The sequence below is a fragment of the Mya arenaria genome, chromosome 12 (genome assembly GCF_026914265.1).
Source record: "Mya arenaria isolate MELC-2E11 chromosome 12, ASM2691426v1".
In the NCBI taxonomy this organism is placed as follows: Eukaryota; Metazoa; Mollusca; class Bivalvia; order Myida; family Myidae; genus Mya; species Mya arenaria.
The window spans coordinates 31,727,455-31,753,922 of NC_069133.1; the positions used below are offsets into that span (position 1 = coordinate 31,727,455).

Consider the following 26,468-nt stretch of genomic DNA (forward strand, 5'->3'; position numbering starts at 1 on the left):
ATACAACTTTCAGGATGCTCTTGTATTTCTCCGACTGTTTCTCTAATGACAATGACGAAGGTAGTTGACAATCACTTTTCTAAATTACGGTTTACGAGCGGGTCTTGCGCGCAGACGTTTCTGTCGATAATTTGTTTTCATTAAAACTTGTTAGGTGCTGTCAATGCTCTTCAGGACACATCTAAATGTGACCTTAAAAAGTCCAAAGCAGTAATTAGCAGTAGTTATGCGAGTCAGTGGTCGAGTTGAAATGCTATCTGTTTTCTGTTTATTCTTGACTGTACCCGCGTGGGTTTGCTCTCGACTAAACCAGAATGCCTATTTGTACTAAAAGTGTATTATCTGGCAATTTCGGTTTCAAACAATAAAATATCTATGAAATAAAAGTTTTCATATGCATTTTCGGGAAATGTTTGGTCCAAAACGTGAGAGAGTCCCTTTAAGCTATAAACGACAAATCGGTCTTTTTACTAAATACACCATTAGGTGCAGGTGCGAAAAGACCAAACAATGAAATAAACATGCCCTTGCCAATAAGCACTACATTCAACCCTAAACAAACCCTTATATATGGTATCGTAGATATGCCCTTGTACAACATAAAAAGACGATACCAGGTATCCTAGATATGCCCTTGTAAATAGAATTAACTGTAACTGTAGACATACCCTTGCCAATATACCGTACATGCATGGAACCGTAGACATACCCTTGTCAATAGACCATACATGTAACTGTAGACATACCCTTACCAATAGACCGTACACGGAACCGTAGACATACCCTTGCCAATAGACCATGCATGTAACAGTAGACATACCCTTGCCAATATACCGTACATGCATGGAACCGTAGATATGCCCGTTGCAATAGACCATACATGTAACTGTAGACATACCCTTGCCAATAGACCATACATGCATGGAACCGTAGATATACCCTTGTCAATAGACCATACATGTAACTGTAGACATACCCTTGCCAATAGACCATACATGGAACCGTAGATATGCCCGTTGCAATAGACCATACATGTAACTGTAGACATACCCTTGCCAATAGACCATACATGTAACTGTAGACATACCCTTGTCAATAGACCATACATGTAACTGTAGACATACCCTTGTCAATAGACCATACATGGAACCGTAGACATACCCTTGTCAATAGACCATACATGTAACTGTAGACATACCCTTGCCAATAGACCATACGTGTAACAGTAGACATACCCCTGTCAATAGACCATACATGTAACTGTAGACATACCCTTGTCAATAGACCATACATGGAACCGTAGACACAACCTTGTCAATAGACCGTACATGGAACCGTAGATATGCCCGTTGCAATAGACCATACATGGAACCGTAGACATACCCTTGTCAATAGACCATACATGTAACTGTAGACATACCCTTGCCAATAGACCATACATGGAACCGAAGACACACCCTTGTCAATAGACCGTACATGGAACCGTAGATATGCCCGTTGCAATAGACCATACATGGAACCGTAGACATACCCTTGCCAATAGACCATACATGCATGGAACCGTAGACATACCCTTGCCAATAGACCATACATGTAACTGTAGACATACCCTTGCCAATAGACCATACATGTAACTGTAGACATACCCTTGCCAATAGACCATACATGCATGGAACCGTAGACATACCCTTGCCAATAGACCATACATGTAACTGTAGATATACCCTTGCCAATAGACCATATATGGAACCGTAGATAAGCCCGTTGCAATAGACCATACATGGAACCGTAGACATACCCTTGCCAATACACGATACATGCATGGAACCGTAGACATATCCTTGCCAATAGACCATACATGTAACTGTAGACATAACCTTGCCAATAGACCATACATGTAACTGTAGACATACCCTTGTAAATAGACCAAACATGTAACTGTAGACAAACCCTTGCCAATAGACCATACATGGAACCGTAGACACACCCTTGTCAATAGACCGTACATGGAACTGTAGACATACCCTTGCCAATAGACCATGCATGTAACTGTAGACATACCCTTGCCAATATACCGTACATGCATGGAACCGTAGATATGCCCGTTGCAATAGACCATACATGTAACCGTAGACATACCCTTGTCGATAGACCATACATGGAACCGTAGACATACCCTTGCCAATAGACCATACATGCATGGAACCGTAGACATACCCTTGCCAATAGAACATACATGGAACCGTAGACATACCCTTGCCAATAGACCATACATGTAACTGTAGACATACCCTTGTCAATAGACCATACATGGAACCGTAGACATACCCTTTCCAATAGACCATACATCTAACTGTAGACATACCCTTGTCAATAGACCATACATGGAACCGTAGACATACCCTTGCCAATAGACCATACATGGACCGTAGACATACCCTTGTCAATAGACCATACATGGAACCGTAGACATACCCTTGCCAATAGACCATACATGGAACCGTAGACATACCCTTGCCAATAGACCATACATGGAACCGTAGACATACCATTGTCAATAGACCATACATGAAACCGTAGACATACCCTTGCCAATAGACCATACATGGAACCGTAGACATACCCTTGCCAATAGACCATGCATGGAACCGTAGACATACCCTTGCCAATAGACCATACATGTAACTGTAGACATACCCTTGCCAATAGACCATACATGGAACCGTAGACATACCCTTGCCAATAGACCATACATGTAACTGTAGACATACCCTTGTCAATAGACCATACATGTAACTGTAGACATACCCTTGCCAATAGACCATACATGTAACTGTAGACATACCCTTGCTAATAGACCATACATGTAACTGTAGACATACCCTTGTCAATAGACCATACATGTAACTGTAGACATACCCTTGCCAATAGACCATACATGTAACTGTAGACATACCCTTGCCAATAGACCATACATGTAACTTTAGACATACCCTTGCCAATAGACCATACATCGAACCGTAGACATACCCTTGCCAATAGACCATACATGGAACCGTAGACATACCCTTGCCAATAGACCATACATGGAACCGTAGACATACCCTTGCCAATAGACCATACATGGAACCGTAGACATACCCTTGCCAATAGACCATACATGTAACTGTAGACATACCCTTGTCAATAGACCATACATGGAACCGTAAACATATCCTTGCCAATAGACCATACATGGAACCGTAGACATACCCTTGTCAATAGACCATACATGTAACTGTAGACATACCCTTGTCAATAGACCATACATGTAACTGTAGACATATCCTTGTCAATAGACCATACATGTAACTGTAGACATACCCTTGCCAATAGACCATACATGGAACCGTAGACATACCCTTGCCAATAGACCATACATGGAACCGTAGACATACCCTTGCCAATAGACCATACATGGAACCGTAGACATACCCTTGCCAATAGACCATACATGTAACTGTAGACATACCCTTGCCAATAGACCATACATGTAACTGTAGACATACCCTTGTCAATAGACCATACATGGAACCGTAGACATACCCTTGTCAATAGACCATACATGGAACCGTAGACATACCCTTGCCAATAGACCATACATGGAACCGTAGACATACCCTTGCCAATAGACCATGCATGGAACCGTAGACATACCCTTGCCAATAGACCATACATGGAACCGTAGACATACCCTTGCCAATAGACCATACATGGAACCGTAGACATACCCTTGCCAATAGACCATACATGTAACTGTAGACATACCCTTGTCAATAGACCATACATGGAACCGTAGACATACCCTTGCCAATAGACCATACATGGAACCGTAGACATATCCTTGCCATTAGACCATACATGGAACCGTAGACATACCCTTGTCAATAGACCATACATGTAACTGTAGACATACCCTTGCCAATAGACCATACATGTAACTGTAGACATACCCTTGTCGTACCATTGCCAATAGACCATACATGTAACTGTAGACATACCCTTGTCAATAGACCATACATGTAACTGTAGACATACCCTTGTCAATAGACCATACATGTAACTGTAGACATACCCTTGCCAATAGACCATACATGGAACCGTAGACATACCCTTGCCAATAGACCATACATGGAACCGTAGACATACCCTTGCCAATAGACCATACATGTAACTGTAGACATACCCTTGCCAATAGACCATACATGTATTTGTAGACATACCCTTGTCAATAGACCATACATGGAACCGTAGACATACCCTTGTCAATAGACCATACATGGAACCGTAGACATACCCTTGCCAATAGACCATACATGGAACCGTAGACATACCCTTGCCAATAGACCATGCATGGAACCGTAGACATACCCTTGCCAATAGACCATACATGTAACTGTAGACATACCCTTGCCAATAGACCATACATGGAACCGTAGACATACCCTTGCCAATAGACCATACATGTAACTGTAGACATACCCTTGCCAATAGACCATACATGTAACTGTAGACATACCCTTGCCAATAGACCATAGATGTAACTGTAGACATACCCTTGCCAATAGACCATACATGTAACCGTAGACATACCCTTGCCAATAGACCATACATGTAACTGTAGACATACCCTTGCCAATAGACCATACATGTAACTGTATACATACCCTTGCCAATAGACCATACATGTAACTGTAGACATACCCTTGCCAATAGACCATACATGTAACTGTAAACACACCCTTGTCAATAGACCGTACATGGAACCGTAGACACACCCTTGCCAATATACCGTACATACATGGAACCGTAGATATGCCCTTACCAATATTGCATACATGGAACCTTAGATATGCCATTACCAATATTTCCTACATAGAACCGTAGATATGCCCTCACCAGTAGACCATACATGGAACCGTAGATATGCCCTCACCAGTAGACCATACATGTAACCGTAGATATGCACTTACCAATAGACCATACATTAAACCGTAGATATGCCCTTATTAATATTTCATACATAGAACCGTAGATATGCCCTTATCAATATTTCATACATGGAACCGTAGATATGCCCTTATCAATATTTCATACATGGAACCGTAGATATGCCCTTATCAATATTTCATACATGGAACCGTAGATGTGCCCTTATCAATATTTCATACATGGAACCGTAGATGTGCCCTTATCAATATTTCATACATGGAACCGTAGATATGCCCTTATCAATATTTCATACATGGAACCGTAGATATGCCCTTATCAATAGTTCATACATGGAACCGTAGATATGCCCTTATCAATATTTCATACATGGAACCGTAGATATGCCCTTATCAATATTTCATACATGGAACCGTAGATATGCCCTTATCAATATTTCATACATGGAACCGTAGATATGCCCTTATCAATATTTCATACATGGAACCGTAGATATGCCCTTATCAATAGTTCATACATAGAACCGTAGAAATGCCCTTATCAATATTTCATACATGGAACCGTAGATATGCCCTTATCAATATTTCATACATGGAGCCGTAGATATGCCCTTACCATGGCAGTAGACCATAAATGGGGCAGTTGATATGTCCTTACCAATACATCAAACATAAAACCGTAGATGTGCCCTTATCAAAATATCATACATGGAGCCGTAGATATGCCCTTGTCAATAGACCATACACGGAACCGTAGATATTCCCTTGTCAATAGATCATACACGGAACCGTAGATATGCTCTTGTCAACAGACCATACACGGAACCGTAGATATTCCCTTGTCAATAGATCATACACGGAACCGTAGATATGCCCTTGTCAACAGACCATACATGGAACCGTAGATATGCCCTTGTCAATAGACCAAACACGGAACCGTAGATATGCCGTTGCCAATAGACCATACATGGAATCGTAAAAATGTCGTTGTCAATAGACCATACACGGAACCGTAGATATGCCCTTGTCAATAGACCATACACGGAACCGTAGATATGCCCTTGTCAATAGACCATACACGGAACCGTAGATATGCCCTTGTCAATAGACCATACACGGAACCGTAGATATGCCCTTATCAATAGACCATACACGGAACCGTAGATATTCCCTTGTCAATAGATCATACACGGAACCGTAGATATGCCCTTGTCAACAGACCATACACGGAACCGTAGATATGCCCTTGTCAATAGACCAAACACGGAACCGTAGATATTCCCTTGTCAATAAACCAAACATGGAACCGTAGATATGCCCTTGTCAATAGACCAAACATGGAACCGTAGATATGCCCTTGTCAATAGACCATACATTGAACCGTAGATATGCCCTTACCATGGCAATAGACCATGCATGTAGTCGTAGATATGCCCTTACCATGGCAATGGACCATACATGGAACCGTAGATATGCCCTTACCATGGCAATGGACCATACAAGGAACCGTAGATATGCCCTTACCATGGCAATAGACCATACATGGAACCGTAGATATCCCCTTGTCAATAGACCATACATGGAACCGTAGATATGCCCTTGTCAATAGACCAAACATGGAACCGAAGATAGGTAGTTATCAATAGACCATAAATAGCACCGAAGATATACCTTTACCAATAGATTTTAATTATGTTAAACCGTAGATATGCCGTTTTCAATAGACCATACATAGCACCATTTTCCCTTGTCAATAGACCATACATTGACATGTTGATAAGCCAATGACAATATACCATACATAGAACCGTTCGCCTTTACCAATAGACCATCAACTTTGAAGCGTAGATATGCCATTGTCAATAGACCATACGAATCGACCCTTGATATTCCCTTGCCAATCGGCCTTTCGAGTATTTCCACGAGCTTCGCTCGAGCGAAACGCGCACTTCGTTCTCAGTGGCTTTACTCGCGCTGTTTAGTGGAGCATTACCTTTCGGGCTATGAATACGGTGGGAAAATTGGATCGTGGCGAATAAATCAAAACCGCTATCGACACGGTTAAAATTATAACCATCTTGTGAATTTCGATGCAGATATTTGTAGCAGGATTATATTCCGATAATGGGAAAATAAATAGTGCAATGATGTGGAAGCCAATACTAATAACTATAGCTACACCGTGGGTCTTGTTTAGTTAGTTAGGATATACCGCTCCAAGGATCAGGGACTGTATGTTCTTCAGATTCACACGGGTTAACAAAATATAGGAATTTACAATATAGGTAAGTTATACACATGTATGTCTAATAGTAATTTATGATGTTCCATTTATTTATTTTGTATATTTGTTTTTCCATTGGCACTAGTCCACATTGTTCTCTTGGGGCTCTTCGTTTTATCAAAGTAATAGAGATAAATATAGAAATAAAATATTGACGAAACAGTTTTGTATCAAACAAGCAATTCCGTGAGATTTAAGTTTTTCTATCAAATACTGATGAAAACCTACATGTGTTTTAACCTGGTGCAGCGTCCGTTATATACATGTATACATTTATTCCGTTATGTTCCTGTAGAGAATCGCTTGCTGTTGTGTTCAAGGGGTATGGTGAAGACTGTCTCTTAACAGCACATATTTTTAACTTATAAATCATAATTTTAAAAGTATTGTATTTTCTGTACATGTGGATCGAAAGTTTTCTACATCGTTGGTTCCAAATACATGGGAAGAAAACTGATGTAGGGGGAATGTGCTTCTACATTTTAGCTTGAAGGAGTGACCTCTTCAACTAGTTGACGATTGCTTTTGTCTAATTGTCTTTGTATATAGCATCAGGACGTAATCTTCTGTATCTAAGGTGACTCCCGTTCAGCCAGGGACATCATGTGGGCGTACACAAGTGCAGTACAGAATCTCACACAAACATGCTTGTATATAATACAGTAAACGGAAGGAATTTCTAATTAATGATAAAATACTGTTTGCTTTGTTATTTGTATAGATACATGTACACTATTATGTTGTTGATTTTCACGTCACTTTCAACTACAACCCCTAGGTCACATTCTTCAACGACATTTCTCTTCCTTGCATGGAATATGATCGACACCATCAGTCTGTCATTTTTATGATAACATTTGACAGTTCGAAGATTAAAGATAGGTCTGTCATTTCTTCTGGAATAACTCTTATCTTTTAGGTAATAATTTGGAGAAAAATGGAGAGAATAATAATGTGATATGTTTGCATGGTGTTGCAAAAGTATAATTAATATACCCATAATTTCACAGTTCATGTCTACATAGATATTGTTTTGGGAGAAAAAAATACATGTTTATTTTAATATTTGAAGAATTGATTCGCTCGAAATTAAGTGAATCGCCCGAATTGATTTATACCCACACGGTTATCAAGCATCATGGGAAGTGCGATGAAGGCGGATTCATTTATTCCATTACCGAACGATGTAAATAATTATACTAATACAGTCTTTTGAGATGCAATAATTCTTCATAGAAGTTAGGAATACTTAATCGTGAGTAGCTGCGTGATTTTAGTATAAAAGATAAACCAGAGTAAATATATTCATTTCAAATAGAAAACAGTGAAACGCTTTAATCCAGCAGAATATCAAACGAAACATACGTACAAATTGAAAACAGTGGCTTAACTATCCAGATGGTGAATAGAAAAACGGAATTAATAAGTAATGAGCATTAGGACTCGCCTTTTGAAAAGTTTCCTTTCATTTTCCCAGTGCAGGCTATCAAAGGATCTCACACGGCGGATGCTATTAACGCGAATCCTGGACGGTGTGTTGGAGATGTGTTGTTTTCACGTACGGGGAAAATGCCTGAACGCGTCTGCCAAGATAATGGCAATGAGTGGAAAATAGACGTAATCGGTATCTTCTTTTTCCTTTTCAGAGATTTATGCGAGTAAATTAAAAAAATGGGTAATGTGGACCTGAATCCCTAGATTGTATAAGTTTACTCGTACAAACCTCTGAAAAAGAATTGAATTGGAATAAAATCTCAACAACAATTTAAAGACTACTTCCGGTTCTATTGGCATTGTTTCCAATTCGTTGGCCTTATTTATCACAATTCATGCAGAGCTGTTTTAAGTATTTTGTGGGAAATAACTTAATCTGCAATAAGAGAGGAATTAGAAATGTTATTGTGAAAATTGCGGTAAAAATGTTACGATGCCAGCAACAGGAGAACGCGGTGATTGAAATAAAGACGAACAATATAGACTGATCATAGTTCTACATGTATATTGATTATTGGAGCATGGCTCTCACTGTCCCGATTTTACCTCGATTGGCCCGATTTACAGTCAGTCTTGCTGTAGCTTTTTAGGCACTTTTTGGTATTTTGCGATCTACAAGGACCACGCAGAATTCATGATGATGCCGTCACGTATGTGCCCACGAGTTGCTTCTTGACACTTAGATTTTGTGAGTAGAAAGAAGATCAGGGCCCCTTTCAGTAAAGATCGTAAGGCCGAGGCCAGTAAATTACCTGGTGAAGCCCCGTGTTTGGCGTAAACAACATATCGCGATGAATTACTGGTGATTTTTCTACGACGAGGGCGATGTGTGTATGAACATCAATATGCCACAACAATGACCCAGGCATGATCTACGACGAAGGCGATGTGTCTACGAACATCAATCCGTCACGACAATGACCAAGATCTAATCTACGACGAGGGTGATGTGTGTACGAACATCAATCCGCCACGACAATGACCCAGATCTGATCTACGACGACGGCGATTTGTGTACGAACATCAATCCGTCACGACAATGACCAAGATCTGATCTACGACGAGGGCTATGTGTGTACGAACATCAATATGCCACAACAATGACCCGGATCTGATCTACGACGAGGGCGATGTGTGTACGAACATCAATATGCCACAACAATGACCCAGATCTGATCTACGACGAAGGCTATGTGTGTACGAACATCAATACGCCACAACAATGACCCAGATCTGATCTACGACGAAGGCAATGTGTGTACGAACATCAATACGCCACAACAATGTCCCAGATCTGATCTACGACGAGGGCTATGTGTGTACGAACATCAATATGCCACAACAATGACCCAGATCTGATCTACGACGAGGGCTATGTGTGTACGAACATCAATATGCCACAACAATGACCCAGATCTGATCTACGACGAAGGCTATGTGTGTACGAACATCAATATGCCACAACAATGTCCCAGATCTGATCTACGACGAGGGCTATGTGTGTACGAACATCAATATGCCACAACAATGTCCCAGATCTGATCTACGACGAGGGCTATGTGTGTACGAACATCAATATGCCACAACAATGACCCAGATCTGATCTACGACGAGGGCTATGTGTGTACGAACATCAATATGCCACAACAATGTCCCAGATCTGATCTACGACGAAGGCGATGTGTGTACGAACATCAATATGCCACAACAATGTCCCAGATCTGATCTACGACGAAGGCGATGTGTGTACGAACATCAATATGCCACAACAATGTCCCAGATCTGATCTACGACGAAGGCTATGTGTGTACGAACATCAATATGCCACAACAATGACCCAGATCTGATCTACGACGAAGGCTATGTGTGTACGAACATCAATATGCCACAACAATGACCCAGATCTGATCTACGACGAGGGCTATGTGTGTACGAACATCAATATGCCACAACAATGTCCCAGATCTGATCTACGACGAAGGCTATGTGTGTACGAACATCAATATGCCACAACAATGTCCCAGATCTGATCTACGACGAAGGCTATGTGTGTACGAACATCAATATGCCACAACAATGACCAAGATCTGATCTACGACGAGGGCTATGTGTGTACGAACATCAATATGCCACAATAATGACCAAGATCTGATCTACGACGAAGGCAATGTGTGTACGAACATCAATATGCCACAACAATGTCCCAGATCTGATCTACGACGAGGGCTATGTGTGTATGAACATCAATATGCCACAACAATGTCCCAGATCTGATCTACGACGAAGGCTATGTGTGTACGAACATCAATATGCCACAACAATGTCACAGACATGATCTACGACGAGGGCGATGTGTGTACGAACATCAATCCGTCACGACAATGACCAAGATCTGATCTACGACGACGGCGATTTGTGTACGAACATCAATCCGTCACGACAATGACCCAGATCTGATCTACGACGACGGCGATTTGTGTACGAACATCAATCCGTCACGACAATGACCAAGATCTGATCTACTACCAAGGCTATGTGTGTACGAACATTAATATGCCACAACAATGACCCAGATCTGATCTACGACGACGGCGATAATAAAAAATAACTTCATCATAAAATTGTTTGGCAACCTTCTTGGACGCCGCCTTGGATGCCACTTTTAACGTGATTTTGTTGAATTTCGGGGACATCTTAGACGCTTTCTTGAATATAAAAAAATCCCCATGAGTGGCGAGGCCATTAATTGAATTTTTGTATAAGAGGTTATTGGCTGCCAAAATAAGCTTTTACTTTACATCATAATGTAAGGTTTGACCAAATTATCCCAGTTGGCTGCTGGACAAATAACTATTTATTAATCAAGAGACACATTGTGTTCCTATAGACTTTCAATAAGTTGTATAGTAATACACATCTATATTTATCAGGACCTCTGTTGTTGTGCCACGATGTTTATGAAACTTGGGCATCGTAAAGGGACTCGCTCATATTTTTGTAGAATGCACTTTTTTGTATGACGAAATAAAGAGTGGTAAATCATTAAGACTGTTAAACCTAAGATACTGACGGCTGGAACCCTTCAACAAATGTTGACATATCGAGGGGTCAACGCAATAGTGTCGTAACTCCATTTTTTTCACAAAATGATGTTTTTGCATTTTTCACATGCTTTAACAGTGTTCCATCTGTCAAAAAAATATTTTTGAAAAATATTGATTTTTAAGTACTTAAAATGAAAAGTTGTCGAAAGTCGTATCATAATTTGACTATTTTCATTTATGCAACACTGTCGTAACTTGAGTTACATACAGTGTAGCACTGAAAACTATGCCATTTTCGATTTAAAAAAATATGCAACGCTGTAGTAACTCAATGAATTTCAACAAAATGATGTCATAATAATGATGCCATAGTGCTGTGATTTTACTTTTCTCAGAAAAGAAAACAACAACAGTAAACATATACATGTACCTATTAAAACTTATGAAATCCAAAGAATTTTAAAGATTTATTTACGCCACATCTGAAGATAACAGTTTTTATGTGTTTTTATTTGTTTTGTTTTTTAAATACTTATGAAACATTATCCTAGTTATGTATTGTAACTTGTGCTTAAAGAAGTTAAATGATTACCTTAATATTTGATATTCTGAGGCGATATAAGTTATTGCAGTAGCATCTTCAGTGAATGAAGTCTAATCCCAATAAAACTGACTTTTTCCATAACTTACTTATCAAACTAATAGGATATTTATGGTAGCATTTTGATAAATGAATGAGTCTTACTAATACTTCTATAAAATAGTAGTTAAAATAGCTTGCATTTTTAATGTGGTATTGGAAATTTGTAGAAGCAAAATATTGTGATTTGGATAATAATTTTTGCTTCCTGAAGTTGATGAGTCAAAATGATCGGGAATCAAATAATGCTGATTAAAATACAGTTCTTGTCAGTTTTTTGTAATCAATCTTTAGATTACACATCATGCTCCAAGCAAAAGCTACTAGGCATAAAGGAAGCAAAGTGTTTTGTAGCAGAGGGATACAATGTGTAGCCAATTCGGTGTGCACATTAGTAACATCCTATACAATTCAACCAACAAACTGGAATGAGAAAACAATGGATGAAATTTTATTTGGGGTTGACTAATGCACCAGTCAATTGTAACCACGCCCCCCCCCAGGTCCGGGGAATGGCGGGGACTTTGACTTTCGGTCCAGCCAACCCCGGCTAAAATCTCTGCCTGCGGGGACGAACAGATGGTAAAATCTCTGCCAAATGCCCCCGCACCCCAGGGACCGTAGGTAAGGCCCATTCCCCGCTAATAATAATTAGAGTGAAGACAAAACCACCGCATTGAACCGGCACTGCGGGGCCCCCTGAAAGGTTAAAACACAGCCCATTTCCCCGGCTTTAGAAAAAGTACCCAAGTTACCTTTGGTCTCTTAAAGATGCCCTTAAGCAGATACATTAGAATTGGATTCTTCCAAATGCATATTTTCCATGGGGTGTTCCAGTCCAAATACACATGCACAATCATGAAAAGCAGTAAAAGCATCTTCTTTTTTTATCCCCATAGTAGGTCCAATAAAGGAATGCCAGTATGTGATGGGTCAGCTGTCCTGATAGGTCATGAAGATATTGAGAGCATGACATAGTTTATATACCAGTTAGCCGAGTCTCTTGAGCCTGGGACAAGTGGAAATGTACAGTTTGAAGTACTCAGAGTCAAAATGATTGGTCGGGGTTTAGATAGATGAGTGAGGGAGAAATAACTTGCAAACCATATTTAGCTAATGAGCATGTTTGCGAAGTCATGGCTCAGGAAGTGTCAGATGTATCAGACATCAGCAGTGAAGAATGTGGTTGTTTAGATGATGAGGACACAGACAGCTACATTTTAGATGACTTGTATCTAAATGAGGCAATGACAGATTTAAATAACATTTCAGAATTCCTTTAAACATTTGATTTGAATACTTTAAGAGATACTTGTGAAAATAAAGTAAATGTTTGTGAAAGCTTGTACAATATTGATGTTACAGTTTACATTATGAATGACAGCATTGATTGGCATGATATGAGCTGATGTTGATGATTATGATGTTGATAGTTATGATGGTGATGTTGATTGGGGTGATTTTGAGAGTTGTGGTGTTGAAGGAAGTGGTATGGATAGTAATGTTGTTGATTGGAATAATGTTGGTGGGGATGCTGTTGATGGGGCTGATGGCAATAATGTTGATGGGGAGGCGTGAATGGTTATGATGCTGAAATGGTTGATGGCAATGATGATGATGAGGGAGATGTTAATGGTTATGATGCTGATGTGGCTGATGGCAATGCTGTTGATGGGGGAGATATTAATGGTTATGATGCTGATGTGGTTGTTAGCAATGCTGTTGATGTGGTTGATGTTAATGGTTATGGTGCTGATGTGGTTGGTGGGAATGCTGTTGATGGAGTTGATGGCAATGATGATGATGAAGGAGTTGTTAATGGTTATGATGCTGATGTGGTTGACGGCAAAGATGCTGATGGGGGAGATGTTAATGGTTATGATGCTGATGGTTTTATGGCAATGATGTTGACGGTGGGGGAAAAGTTAATGGTTATGATGCTGATGTGGTTGATGGCAGTGTTGTTGATGGGGAAGATGTTAATGGATATGATGCTGATGTGGTTGGTGGGAATGCTTTTGATGGGGTTGATGGCAATGATGATGATGAGGGAGATGTTAATGGTTATGATGCTGATGTGGTTGGTGAAAATACTGTTGATTGGGTTGATCAAAATGATGATGATGAGGGAGGTGTTAATGGTTATAATGCTGATGTGGTTGATGGCAAAGATGTTGATGGGGGAGATGTTAATGGTTATGATGCTGATGTGGTTGATAGCAATGCTGTTGATGGAGTTGATAACAATGTTGATGATGAGGGAGGTGTTAATGGTTATAATGCTTGTGGTTGATGGCAAAGATGTTGATGGGGAAGATGGTAATGGGTATGATGCTGATGTGGATGGTTGCAATGATGTTGATATGGGTGATGTTATAATTATGGTGCTGATTGGGGTGATGGCAATGATGCTGATGTTGATGATGATGGTGGTCTTTTTGAGAAAGATGATGATTATAATACCGTTGATTTATCTTGATGTTGACAAAGGGGAAATTTCATTAGCTGAAGAAAGTCAAAGTCCAATTAAAAAACCAACCAATGTAATGAACAGATTTATCAAGCTAAAAATGTGCATAAAGCAGATCATTCCAGACATCCACCCCCCCCTTTTTCCTCCTACTCTAACATGACACTGCAGAATCAAAGTCCAGGGTAGCCAGCGCAAATAAGAAATATTAATTGTTTTGTATGGATGCTTGAAACACATGCATTCCACGCATTGTATAGTATGAAAATAGTTTTTCTGTCATCCGAAACAAATGAGTTAAATTGTTTTTCTTGTTTTACTTGGTGTAATGCTGCTTTGACTAAAACATATTTTCTGGCAAAGACCTTAAGTGTTTTTGAACCAGTTGAGTAGGGCTCATAGGACAAGTGAAATTGTGTATATTAATAAGAACTTCAACTTTATGGAAACAAACCAAATATTTGAAAACAATGCTCAATATTGATATTTTCAAAAACGTTTTTGCTGATTTTTTTTCAATGAAATTTTATTGGGCAGTCAGATGGAATTTTCAAGAAATTTGCCAAATTTTGTCAGTTATATGGGAATGATTGTTAAAAAGTAAAGCATATAAAATGAAAGTATTTCAAAATTGAATGACAGTATTGAGTGTGCTTAGCTTTGCGAAAATGATGTTAAATAGAGCTGTTTGTGAATTTATGATTAAAAACTTTAAATTATGCATCTATTCTTTGTTAAAGCCATAACATTGTTGTTAAATTTGAGATACAGGATGAACAAAATCTTGTTGTGAAAATTAAATTATTCAGTGATTAAATGTTCAAAAGTAATACAGTCATGATGTGTTATGTTCTGAGTATTGCTTTATTATATTGTTTATTGTTATTTATAGCCTGGCCCTTTCCCATTATTTAAGTTTAAAGTTAGACCTCTATTCAACTCGAATAACAAACAGTTTCAAACATGATGCACTATGGGGTTGTAATAATGTTCATATATAAAAGTTGTCCATTAGCATTTAGTTGTTAACCATATTTCTCATTAATAATGACAAAAATAAAAAGTGCTACAGTGTTGCATGAATATATTTTCTCAAATTTAAATAATATCAGGTGGAAAACTGTCGTAAGTCAAGTTACGACAGTGTTGCATAAATATATACTTTGATGAAATCTGACTTTTGAGGTGGAAAACTGTAGTAAGACAAATTTTCATCAAATTCATATTTTGTGTTCAATGTTTGAAGATAATATATTTTTTGATTTAAAACTTACATACAGTACAGCAATGCTATGTTCAAATACTTTAAATATATCCAACACAAATAAATTAAGAGAGTTTTTTCCTTCTCCTGAACAATTTTAAAAAACGGAGTTACGACAGTATTGCGCTGAGCCCTCGATATGCTCAAATATTGCCTTTAAGGAGCACGATTTTGATTAGCGTTTGCTATGCGATTCAGGATAAGGTTAAGTTATCCTAATGTTTGTGTATGAGCCCTTGTGGGCGTGATGTTTTGTTGTCAGTGTTCTATTGTTTCCTTGACTTGGGTATGCTCAAATATTGCCTTTAAGGAGCACGATTTTGATTAGCGTTTGCTATGCGATTCAGGATAAGGTTAAGTTATCCTAATGTTTGTGTATGAGCCCTTGTGGGCGTGATGTTTTGTTGTCAGTGTTCTATTGTTTCCTTGACTTGGGTATGCTCAAATATTGCCTTTAAGGAGCACGATTTTGATTAGCGTTTGCTATGCGATTCAGGATAAGGTTAAGTTATCCTAATGTTTGTGTATGAGCCCTTGTGGGCGTGATGTTTTGTTGTCAGTTTTCTATTGTTTCCTTGACTTGGGTTCGCACCCCACTTAACCCAGAATATTTGTTAATACTGTAAGCGTATTTGTTCTTCAATTTCGGTATCAAAGAGTAGTGAGATAGTAATAATAGTGTGTTCAGATGCATGTCGGGAAAAATGGTGCCAAAACATGAGCGAGTATCTTTATGGCAACATTTTGTCCTAAGATGACATAGAGACCTAGTACATGACCCTATATGGCCAATATTCACAACAGTTGTAAGTATCATGCAGACATATAAACTGACAAAGTTTAATGAAAGATTGGACTTTTTTAATAAATGAAAAGAATATGAGTCCCTTTATCAGGTTAAAAATGAAAACGCCCCCCCCCCCCCCCACACACACACACTCTCTCTCTCTCTCTTCTCTCTCTCTCTCTCTCTCTCTCTCTCTCTCTCTCTCTCTCTTCTTCCTCTTTCATTAACCTCCCTACCCCCCCCCCCCCCCCCCCCCCTCTCTCTCTCTCTCTCTGTATAACAAGTAAAGTACAGTCGTTATTTGAATAATTGACTGTTTCGTTAAACCTGCTTCGTCATTACGAGGTCCTCAATGAGCCAAGAAGCAGTAATATTGCATTAATATCTGCAATATGTGCAATTATTAGATGATATCTACGATCAAACATGTAATGTGTTCATTTTGACATAAATTTCATCCGATGAAAATTGTAGAATCATTTTTGAATTAAAATGGCGTTTTTTTATTTATAAATTTACTTTTTAAAAGTAAGATGTAGCCAACCCTTAAGATGTTCATTTGCTATAATTTTGTGTTATAAATATCATGAACCCCATGAATTACCACATATTAATTTTCAGTTTACTGGCTCAATGGGTAACCAATAATATAATTTGAAATGAAACTACAAGGACAAGCATGGAAGCGTATATAGTATGTACTGATGATGTGTTAGAGTTACTCCCACAACTTTTTGGACTGGGGCCGGGGCCTTTCTGATGGGGCAAAACTCGTCATTTGATCAGATAAGGCAGTCCTATCGACTTTTTGTTTGCGGACTTGACGTGTTTAACACGTGTTGTCGATGTTATGTTGGCTTAACCACTTAATGGCTATGTCGACTTAAGTGTTTGTTGATATAATAAGTTGACTATGCTATGACTTCATTTTTGTCGATAGAATAAGTTGACTTCATTTTTGTGAAGCCAATATAATGTGTTTTATCTAATTTGTCGCCAAATATGTCGACGTCAACATGTCCAGGTAATAAGTTAACAAATGTGATGTGTTGTGTTATAACTCGATAACTAGACCGATGTATTTCAATGTTTATTTTTATAATCGACGATAGAAACTCTTGGTTATTCTGGCGTTTCGTTTGATTTTATTAGATGATATCATTCAGTATGAAACTAATGTTACTAGTATTACAATAGATATTATATTATTAATAAGCATACCACTTCATATCACATTCAAATAGCTTTCATCTGATTCAGCGAAGGGTAATTATACACGTGTGTTGAGATCCTATTGTAAGACTGCATTTATTTTACATTTCTTCAGAAAACCACATTTTGTCCCAGCCGTTTTGTGACCAACCAACGCAGTGCAATCTGCTTTATGTATTCACCGCGCTGTAGCGCTGGTTGCCATGCAAACGGTTTGGAAATGCAAGGAATGCATTTTGCAGCGAGATGTGCAATGGTTTTATTACACTGATCTATCTATCAATATTTTTGTTGGCACATCAACGTTCGATCCATGTCTGGAAAAGAATTGAAGAGATTTCGGATTCGTTAAACCGTATGTTTCATCCGATATGTAATAGCGGATGCCTTCTGCGCATGCTAAGACGGTGGGCGTAGGGAGGTCGCTGGTAAGGCGCGTGCGCTTCCCGCTTAATACTCTAGATAATTTGATTCTGGGTTTGGCTTGGGTGGGATTCGAACGCGGCATTTCTGTCCTGCACATGCTGCAGGTCAACTTTTTGTTTAAATAAACAAGTTCCAAGTGGCATTAAATTGAAACTTGAACTATATGGATCAGTGAGCAGTCCGTTGTCATTCATAAATGTAAAACAATGCAGTACAAACTATACACGCATGCTGTATTTCCGACTTGATGCATTGACAAGATATTGCCGGTCTTGGCATCAATATTGACTATTCTTCATGTTTCCTTATCATAGATATTTCTTAAAAGAATTCCTGCTCTATTATAAACTCGATGTCGTTCATAGTCCCGAGAGATGATTTGAAGATAGATACGCAACAATAAGAAGAGAAATGTGGATAACATGTTAAGAGGGAGTCCATAATATTCGTCTAGACAGGACTTTTGCCAGATATATAGGTTTCTTATTGAATGCAACTATAGCTACATGAACAGTGAATCTAAAACATGTTATATTTGTGGAATCTATTAAGTCAGAGAAAGTCCTCTAATTTGTCAATAAACATTTAAAGGAAAAGTATTTCGAATAATAAGTTTAAAGTTGTGATTTTATACCAAGGGTAGGGAAGTAACGTATTCAAATAGTTCTGGCGTTTGATGTTAAAAGTCCGACGTACTCTATCTTGTTATTTAGCATTGTTAGATTTGCAAAACAATGATTTAGTTAAAAATGTTGGAATTCTGATGTTAATGTTTTTAATGTAAATCAGTCGGCGTTTTTTGTTTGTAATACGAATTTCATTCAGAGACAAAAGTATAAGTAAATCTCTTACAATATCTCTAGCTATCTCATAGAGATAATACATAATATATATACCATAAGCTATATATATATATAACATTTGAAAAACGCAATCCATTCTCGTTGAGTGGTTTTGAATTAGGCCTAAAAAAATATGTCTGTTTCGGGTAACCCGACCCTACCTATAAAAATGCGCCGACCCTAACTATTTTTTTCCGTTTCTGAGCAAAAAAAATATTCGTTAGCGAATAGATGGTTACGAAGGGCGGATAAATGCAGATTTTAATCAGAATTATTGTTTATATGATAAAACAAAGTCAGGCAGTGACAGTAATGTAGTAAATACTGCCATGTGCAAGAAAACACTCTGAACTTACGACAGATTTTGATTTTTTTTTTTTTTTTTAAAAATCAAAAAAAATTCTTACCTACCCTACCTAGATATTTTGGGAAGGTTACCCTAAACAAACATTTTTTTGGCCTTATTGGGGATTGAAAATAGTTATAACCTAATTAAGTATATTAGTGTTTAAATTGTGCGTAGATGATTGAATTATAAAAGTTGAAATACTTACTGTTCAATAGATCAAAGCTTTTTCTTTAAAAACAACTCTAATACGCTCAAAATTATTTCTTTTGATATGCATTTTTTTTCTGTGTAAGAAAGTCTGAAAGTTTAAGAATGATTTGATGGTTTATGTCGTCTCTTCCCTTTTCAGGTCATTAAAACATGTACACATAATTTAACGGTTCTAAACATGTATGCACAGTTTTTAGCTCTACTGGTCAAAGGCAATTGTAAAGGCAAAGGTGATGGTAATTTGTACGTAGTCCGTGGGTCCGTGCGTCTGTAAACAATTCATGTTAACACGATACAGCCTTCAGTTTTGATTGTATCTTGATGAAACCCGTACAGTATCTACATATCCATAAGAGCTCGGTTCCTTTCGTAAACCAGCCAGATAAGCCCATGCATGCCTAGATTATGGGCCTTGATAGTATAAAAAATCAGTTTGTCAGTAAACAATTGCTCGTTAACACGATACAGCCTTCAGTTTTGATTTTATCTTGATGAAACTTGTACAGTATCTACATATCCATAAGAGCTCGGTTCCTTTCGAAAACCAGCCAGATCCGCCCATGCATGCCTAGATTATGGGCCTTGATAGTATAAAAAAATCAATGTGTCAGTAAACAATTCCTCGTTAACACGATACAGCCTTCAGTTTTGATTGTATCTCGATGAAACTTGTACAGTATCTACATATCTATAAGAGCTCGGTTCGTTTCGATAACCAATTGCTCGTTAACACGATACAGTCTTCAGTTTTGATTGTATCTTGATGAAACTTGTACAGTATTTGGATATCCTTAGGGCTGGGTTCCTTTCAAAAACCAGCTAGATCTGCCCATGCATGCCTAGATTGTGGGCCTTGAAATGATTAGATTATGGGCCTTGATAGTATAAAAAATGCTAATGTGTAATAAATGCTTGCGAACATGATACAGGCTTCAGTTTTGAGTATTCAGAAACCCATAAGGGGTTGCTTCTTTTCGAAAACAATGATGTTGACCACACAAACCCAGCCAGTAGAGCATAGGCCCTTTTGGGCCTCTTGTTTTTGTAAAGTAAATTGTGATATGTCAATAGTCGTAAATTTATTGATTGATTGCTTATTTAATTATTCTGTTTTATTCATTCATTGCAGGAAATTGTAATTGTTGAACGTTGACTTTCGATACTCACTATTCACGACTTCAAAATCTTGAACAAAGCAGAATGAATCACAAACAGAACGTTACAAAACCATCGAGAGCAACGAACGTGTTTCTCCTGGGTCTTATATAAACAACACATGTATGGCACAAATAGCGTTTTGCATTCAGATCGCAGACAATGAAGACATTGGAGGCCAAATGGCGGAAATGAATGGCAAATCAATAGGGCTTACCATGATTATGGGCATCCTATTTTGCGACCTTCTTTAATGTATTCACCTCTCTGTCCTCATGTTTTCCAAAAACAACACAAGGTACTGCAAAATATAACGCCTGTATCTAAAGTGATTAACATATTCAACAATTAATTAAATGGATTAACCTCTAGAGGTGAAGGTAATCGGACACAAAACGGACCAAGCGTCATGCAACCAATAATATGAGCTTTTGAATGTTGCGGCTCGGTGCTATTTTGTGTAGATACTATGAAATACATGCCGCTTAGTACAGACCTTTCGTAATGTTCTTTTAACAACACAATCACTACTACCAACAACAGCAACAACAATAACTTCTGCAGAAGAGGAAGTACCTAGCATAAATCAGTTCAACGTCTGGAAGATATAGTGTTGCCATCTGCAAAATGTGTATCAGTAGTGGAAAGTTCCCACGTTGGGTCTGTTTTATTGTTCATATTGCAAAAGAATGCGAATAATGAACATTGATTTGCGATTGATACGATACTTCTATAGTTATAGTTATATAACAAAGGTAAAGACATACTTCCATGTTACCGATAAATATCGTGGACGCCGGCGTATTAAAGTTTAATATAAAATGCAACTCTGTTACGTAATCATATTTCATCAAATTCTGTTTAAACAACATGCATCGCCATTTTCATAAACCTAGATACTTGTGGCAGTCACTGAAAGTCGCTAACTAGTGTACAGTATAGTGTTTCTTTTTGTAAAACAATTGCATTGACGCTGAGTAGCAAAACAATTTACAGTTTATTGCAACAAAAAGCAAGAAATACATTCGGGCTAGTGGTGCTGGATGGCTCCCGGTCTGTTGTGAACTATCGAAAGGGCTGGGGCGGAGGACCTGCGTACCGAGCACGAGATCATGAGTTGAACTGAGTATCAATCAGATGTATTAAATATTCAATGATCTAAGCAATGTATTGCATTTGCACGTGCTGGTAAATTGATCGAATTTGAAACATCTTGTAGTTTGCTCAAACAGAAAACTCATGTAGACCGCTATGCCTGCAGAGTTTTAAAACCGTATATCGGAAGATCGACATAACATGATTAACTTTTGACGAATTAATGCGCGCACGAACGTATCAACCCCAGCCTTGTTGGAACTGCGGTGGTCAACGACATAAACATTTACATCTGAATAACCAAGCTTTAAATCTGCTCTAATAGCTACGGAGCTGCGTTCTGCATATTAAGTAGCTTGCTGAAAGTAGCACTTTTATGAGTATGCGTTATATGTTATGCGGCTAATAGTGTGCGAAGAAGCTGCTTTTTCGCGTTATCACGCAATCAAAATCATAGAAAACGCAATTATTTCAATATCGACGGGTAACAAAACGCAATATAAAAAGCATGTGTGTGTGTGTGTGCGTGCGTGCGTGCGTGCGTGTGTGCGTGCGTGCGTGCGTGTGTGTGTATGTTTAGATTTTGGCCGCGGCCAAGGAACGAGATACCATCGGTTAAAAATAGAATCTGAGTCATCGGTTCGGACAGGTTTATTCCCCGGAAATTAACCCGGAGTACTCGTTAAACCAGGAAAACAACATAGATCGTATTGAAGATGCATTTAATGCTCATTTGGCGTAATATATCAAACCAACATGTTATAAATGAATTCATTATATTTCATTTCATCTTCCAGTCAGTTTTTTTATGATTGTAGTACATTCATAGTTTAAAATATCCTAAATCGGCTCTTACTTGATAATTTTGATCCAGATTGTTAGTATGTACTTACACAAAATTAATAGGCATGCGACTGTGTCGCATCAAACCATTGACTTGTGTAAGTACATACTAACAACCTGTTACCATTCATAAATGCATATTTTATACTTAAAACAATTAAAATTAAAGCGCGTAGGGGGTTACGGGCTTTCAACCAGCTACAAGTTGTGACTATAGTCATGTAATGACGAATGGAACGGAAATTCTTTGAAGATTTCTCAGTGTGTGTCAGTTATTTCAGCCCAAAATATTGAGCATGTTGCATATATGCATATTTATAAACCACTGATAATAAATCTGTTCATTTTGTTCAGAGTGGCATTGGTTGAGGGCAATATTAAGATACATCACTACATACAGGGAATAACAAGTGTGTGCGTTATTCGGTCCGGAGGAATTTTGAGCGAGGATCCATTGTAGAAAGAAATCTTAAACATAACTCTTAAAGACATGTCCAATGCATTTTGTTGGATGCATTTGTTTTAGCGATCTTCCCTGGTAGTAAATTAAATACGACTCAGTCATGTTTAAAATGTGTAGAGTAGATTTTACTAAAAAAATGCCGAAATGTTTTATCCGTGGCAGTGCATTGTTCATAAAACAAAAGTTCCAGATAAGATTTCATATGCATTTGAGTATTGCCTCATACCTTAGTAATTATTTGGGTATTCCACATATTAATTGAGTATTTCAAGTGACTGATACTCCATGGTTTGATTGCATTGAGTATCAGCATAGAATTCTAGTATTTGCGAAGGAATTTGTGAGCTTGAATATTCTATCTTTAGGTGTAAATGTTAATTTGTTTTACATTAACATGAATATTCTCACAAAACGTAGTAGGCCGAAAGCCTTTCAACGCTTTTAGCGCTTTGATTGCTTTATATGAAATATAACATTTTAATTGAAAGAGTCCAACTACATAGCACATTCTTAAAATGAAAAGTTCTACACCAAATTATATGGTTTATTGAGCAACTGGAACCACACCATGGAAGAAAGAATAATTTTATATTGGACATAATACGAATGCTGCTGATGCTGATGCTACTGCTGCTGCTTCTACACCACCACCACCACCACCACCACATTACATTGGCTTTATTATTTACCATAATATTTCCATTAATTATGACTTGACTTGTAATTACTTAGGCCCCATGTCATTATGCTGCAATTAACGTTGTTTAGAGCTCTGACATAAGCAATCGCTCCACCGGGACCTATTTGCCACCTTCGATTAGAAATTTACGTAATCTCGGGGGAAAAAACAACAACATACGCTACGGAGATAGGCCTGACATGCAGTTTAGAAATAACCTTTAATTACCAGGTCCAACTGTTTCTGATCTTGTATGATTCGTGTCCCATTCGTCCAAGGTTACAAAGCACCGAATCTTTTTGTGAGTTTTGACATCAGCTATGAATGATGCGAATCATGATAAATCGCACATGGCAGCTAAAAGCTACAAATGTTTGGTAAACCAGGTGCTTTCAGCTAAATAATCAACGGCAAACATGCACTTTTCTACCTCTGAAATGCAGGTATAATGAAAACTAAATAGCTGAACCGTAGCGCTTCTTATTATGATGTTTATTAGACGAAACGTTGAATACAACGGCGTGCAGCCAGGCATGAGTCTTGTTTTAACTTAAGTGTTGTTACTCTAGTAGTTTTATAAACCGTCAAAAACAGAAGGACTTTTATTACCGTAATTCGTCTTTATTTTTCAGCATCCGGACGGCAGTGCAGTTACGGAGCGGCCAGGTTGTGAGGCTAAGGAATGTTTAATCCTCTCAAATAATCCTGACACGGGAGGCGTGCTCGAGAAAATGAGGAATGAATTTTAACGACAACGAGCGTCGTAACATTGCCGTAAGACGCCTAGAGGACGGACTACAGTTTTTCTATGAAGAAATCGACCAAAGTACAGGGTCGGTATCGGAATTGAAATGAATGTAATTTCTAATGTCAAGTAAAATTGAAAATCAAAATGAAGTTGTTCACGCGAAGTTCGAGTCTCAATTCTCTATGGTCACTTATTTACTGTGTCGTGGTTGTTATACTTCACTGCTACATAACCTACCTCGGAGTTTCAAAATACCGGAAGTTGAATAATGAGGATTTGTGGGGCGGGGAAACCCCCGGAGAGTTACGGACGTATATTGCTCTCATAGTGCTCGCCCTGTTCTTTCTTCCTCTTTTCGTTTTCTTTTCATTGTTGAAAGTCGGTAATGCCGCCAATGACAGCACAAAACTGGGTCGTGACCACGCCCTTGACTCCAGCGGATATTCCCTTGGGTCAAAAATCAAGCGGGAATGGTTACGTCAACTATGGGAGCAGTTCCCGCCATTTTCAGCGATCTTCCATTTGTCGTCTGCTTTCCTCGTTCTTCTACCGGAAGTGACGATTACAGCAGCGGAAGTAAAATATGGTATCATGGCGTCTGGTCAGTATAATTATGAATTAATTTGTAGAACAACCATAGTGTAACAAATCATAGGAAATTAATTTCATTCGACGCGTTCTTAGTTAACGAGGAATAAATAGTTGTGTTTTTTGCAGTGCATTAGGTTGCCTTTCGTTCTTTCTTCATTTGTTATTATAATTGTATTTTTTTCTTTCTTTTTATGCAAATTCCAACAGCGTGTACATTTTGTAATCAAGATTTGACGGCGCCAACCCACTGAGATACGTCAATGCTGTTTGCGTATGAAAGTGGATTAAAGAGTATTTCAAAAAAAAAGTTGTTAATAAATGTAAGATTGAAAAATGCATTTAGAATAATATATAACAACTTTGAAAATCAATTAAACCAATTTTTATATTATTATAAGTAACTTGAGTTCCATCGTGTTTGCACTTCTTAACCCGACTAAAGAATGTTCACCTTTTACTTCCAAATTTGAAAACTTCATTCTGCAGTGGCTTTTGAATTGAAAGTCTCTGTGAGATATGCAAGACACATATTGTTTCCACGATCTCCTCAGGAAGGGACTAGTCTTGTTTCCATGATATCTTCAGAGAGGTATTTGTCTTGTTTCCACGATATCTTCAGGGAGGAGTTGTCTTGTTTCGATGATATCTTCAGGGAGGGACTTCTCTTGTTTCCACGATATCTTCAGGGAGGAGTTGTCTTGTTTCCACGATATCTTCAGGGAGGTACATGTCTTGTTTCCACGATATCTTCAGAGAGGGACTTGTCTTGTTTCCACGATATCTTCAGGGAGGAGTTGTCTTGTTTCCATGATAACTTCAGGGAGGGACTTCTCTTGTTTCCACGATATCTTCAGGGAGGGACTTGTCTTGTTTCCATGATATCT

General features: G+C 38.3%; 1 protein-coding gene across 1 annotated transcript in view; it reads left to right on the top strand.

Moving 5' to 3' along the window:
* Positions 1–14,621: 14,621 nt before the first annotated feature.
* Positions 14,622–26,468, top strand: part of LOC128210603 (uncharacterized) — a 38,053-nt gene continuing 26,206 nt past the window's right edge. The window contains exons 1-2 of the mRNA XM_052914954.1: positions 14,622–14,817; positions 25,121–25,594. Of these exons, the coding sequence (XP_052770914.1) occupies positions 14,622–14,817; positions 25,121–25,594 (670 nt within the window). The remainder of the gene's footprint in view (positions 14,818–25,120; positions 25,595–26,468) is intronic.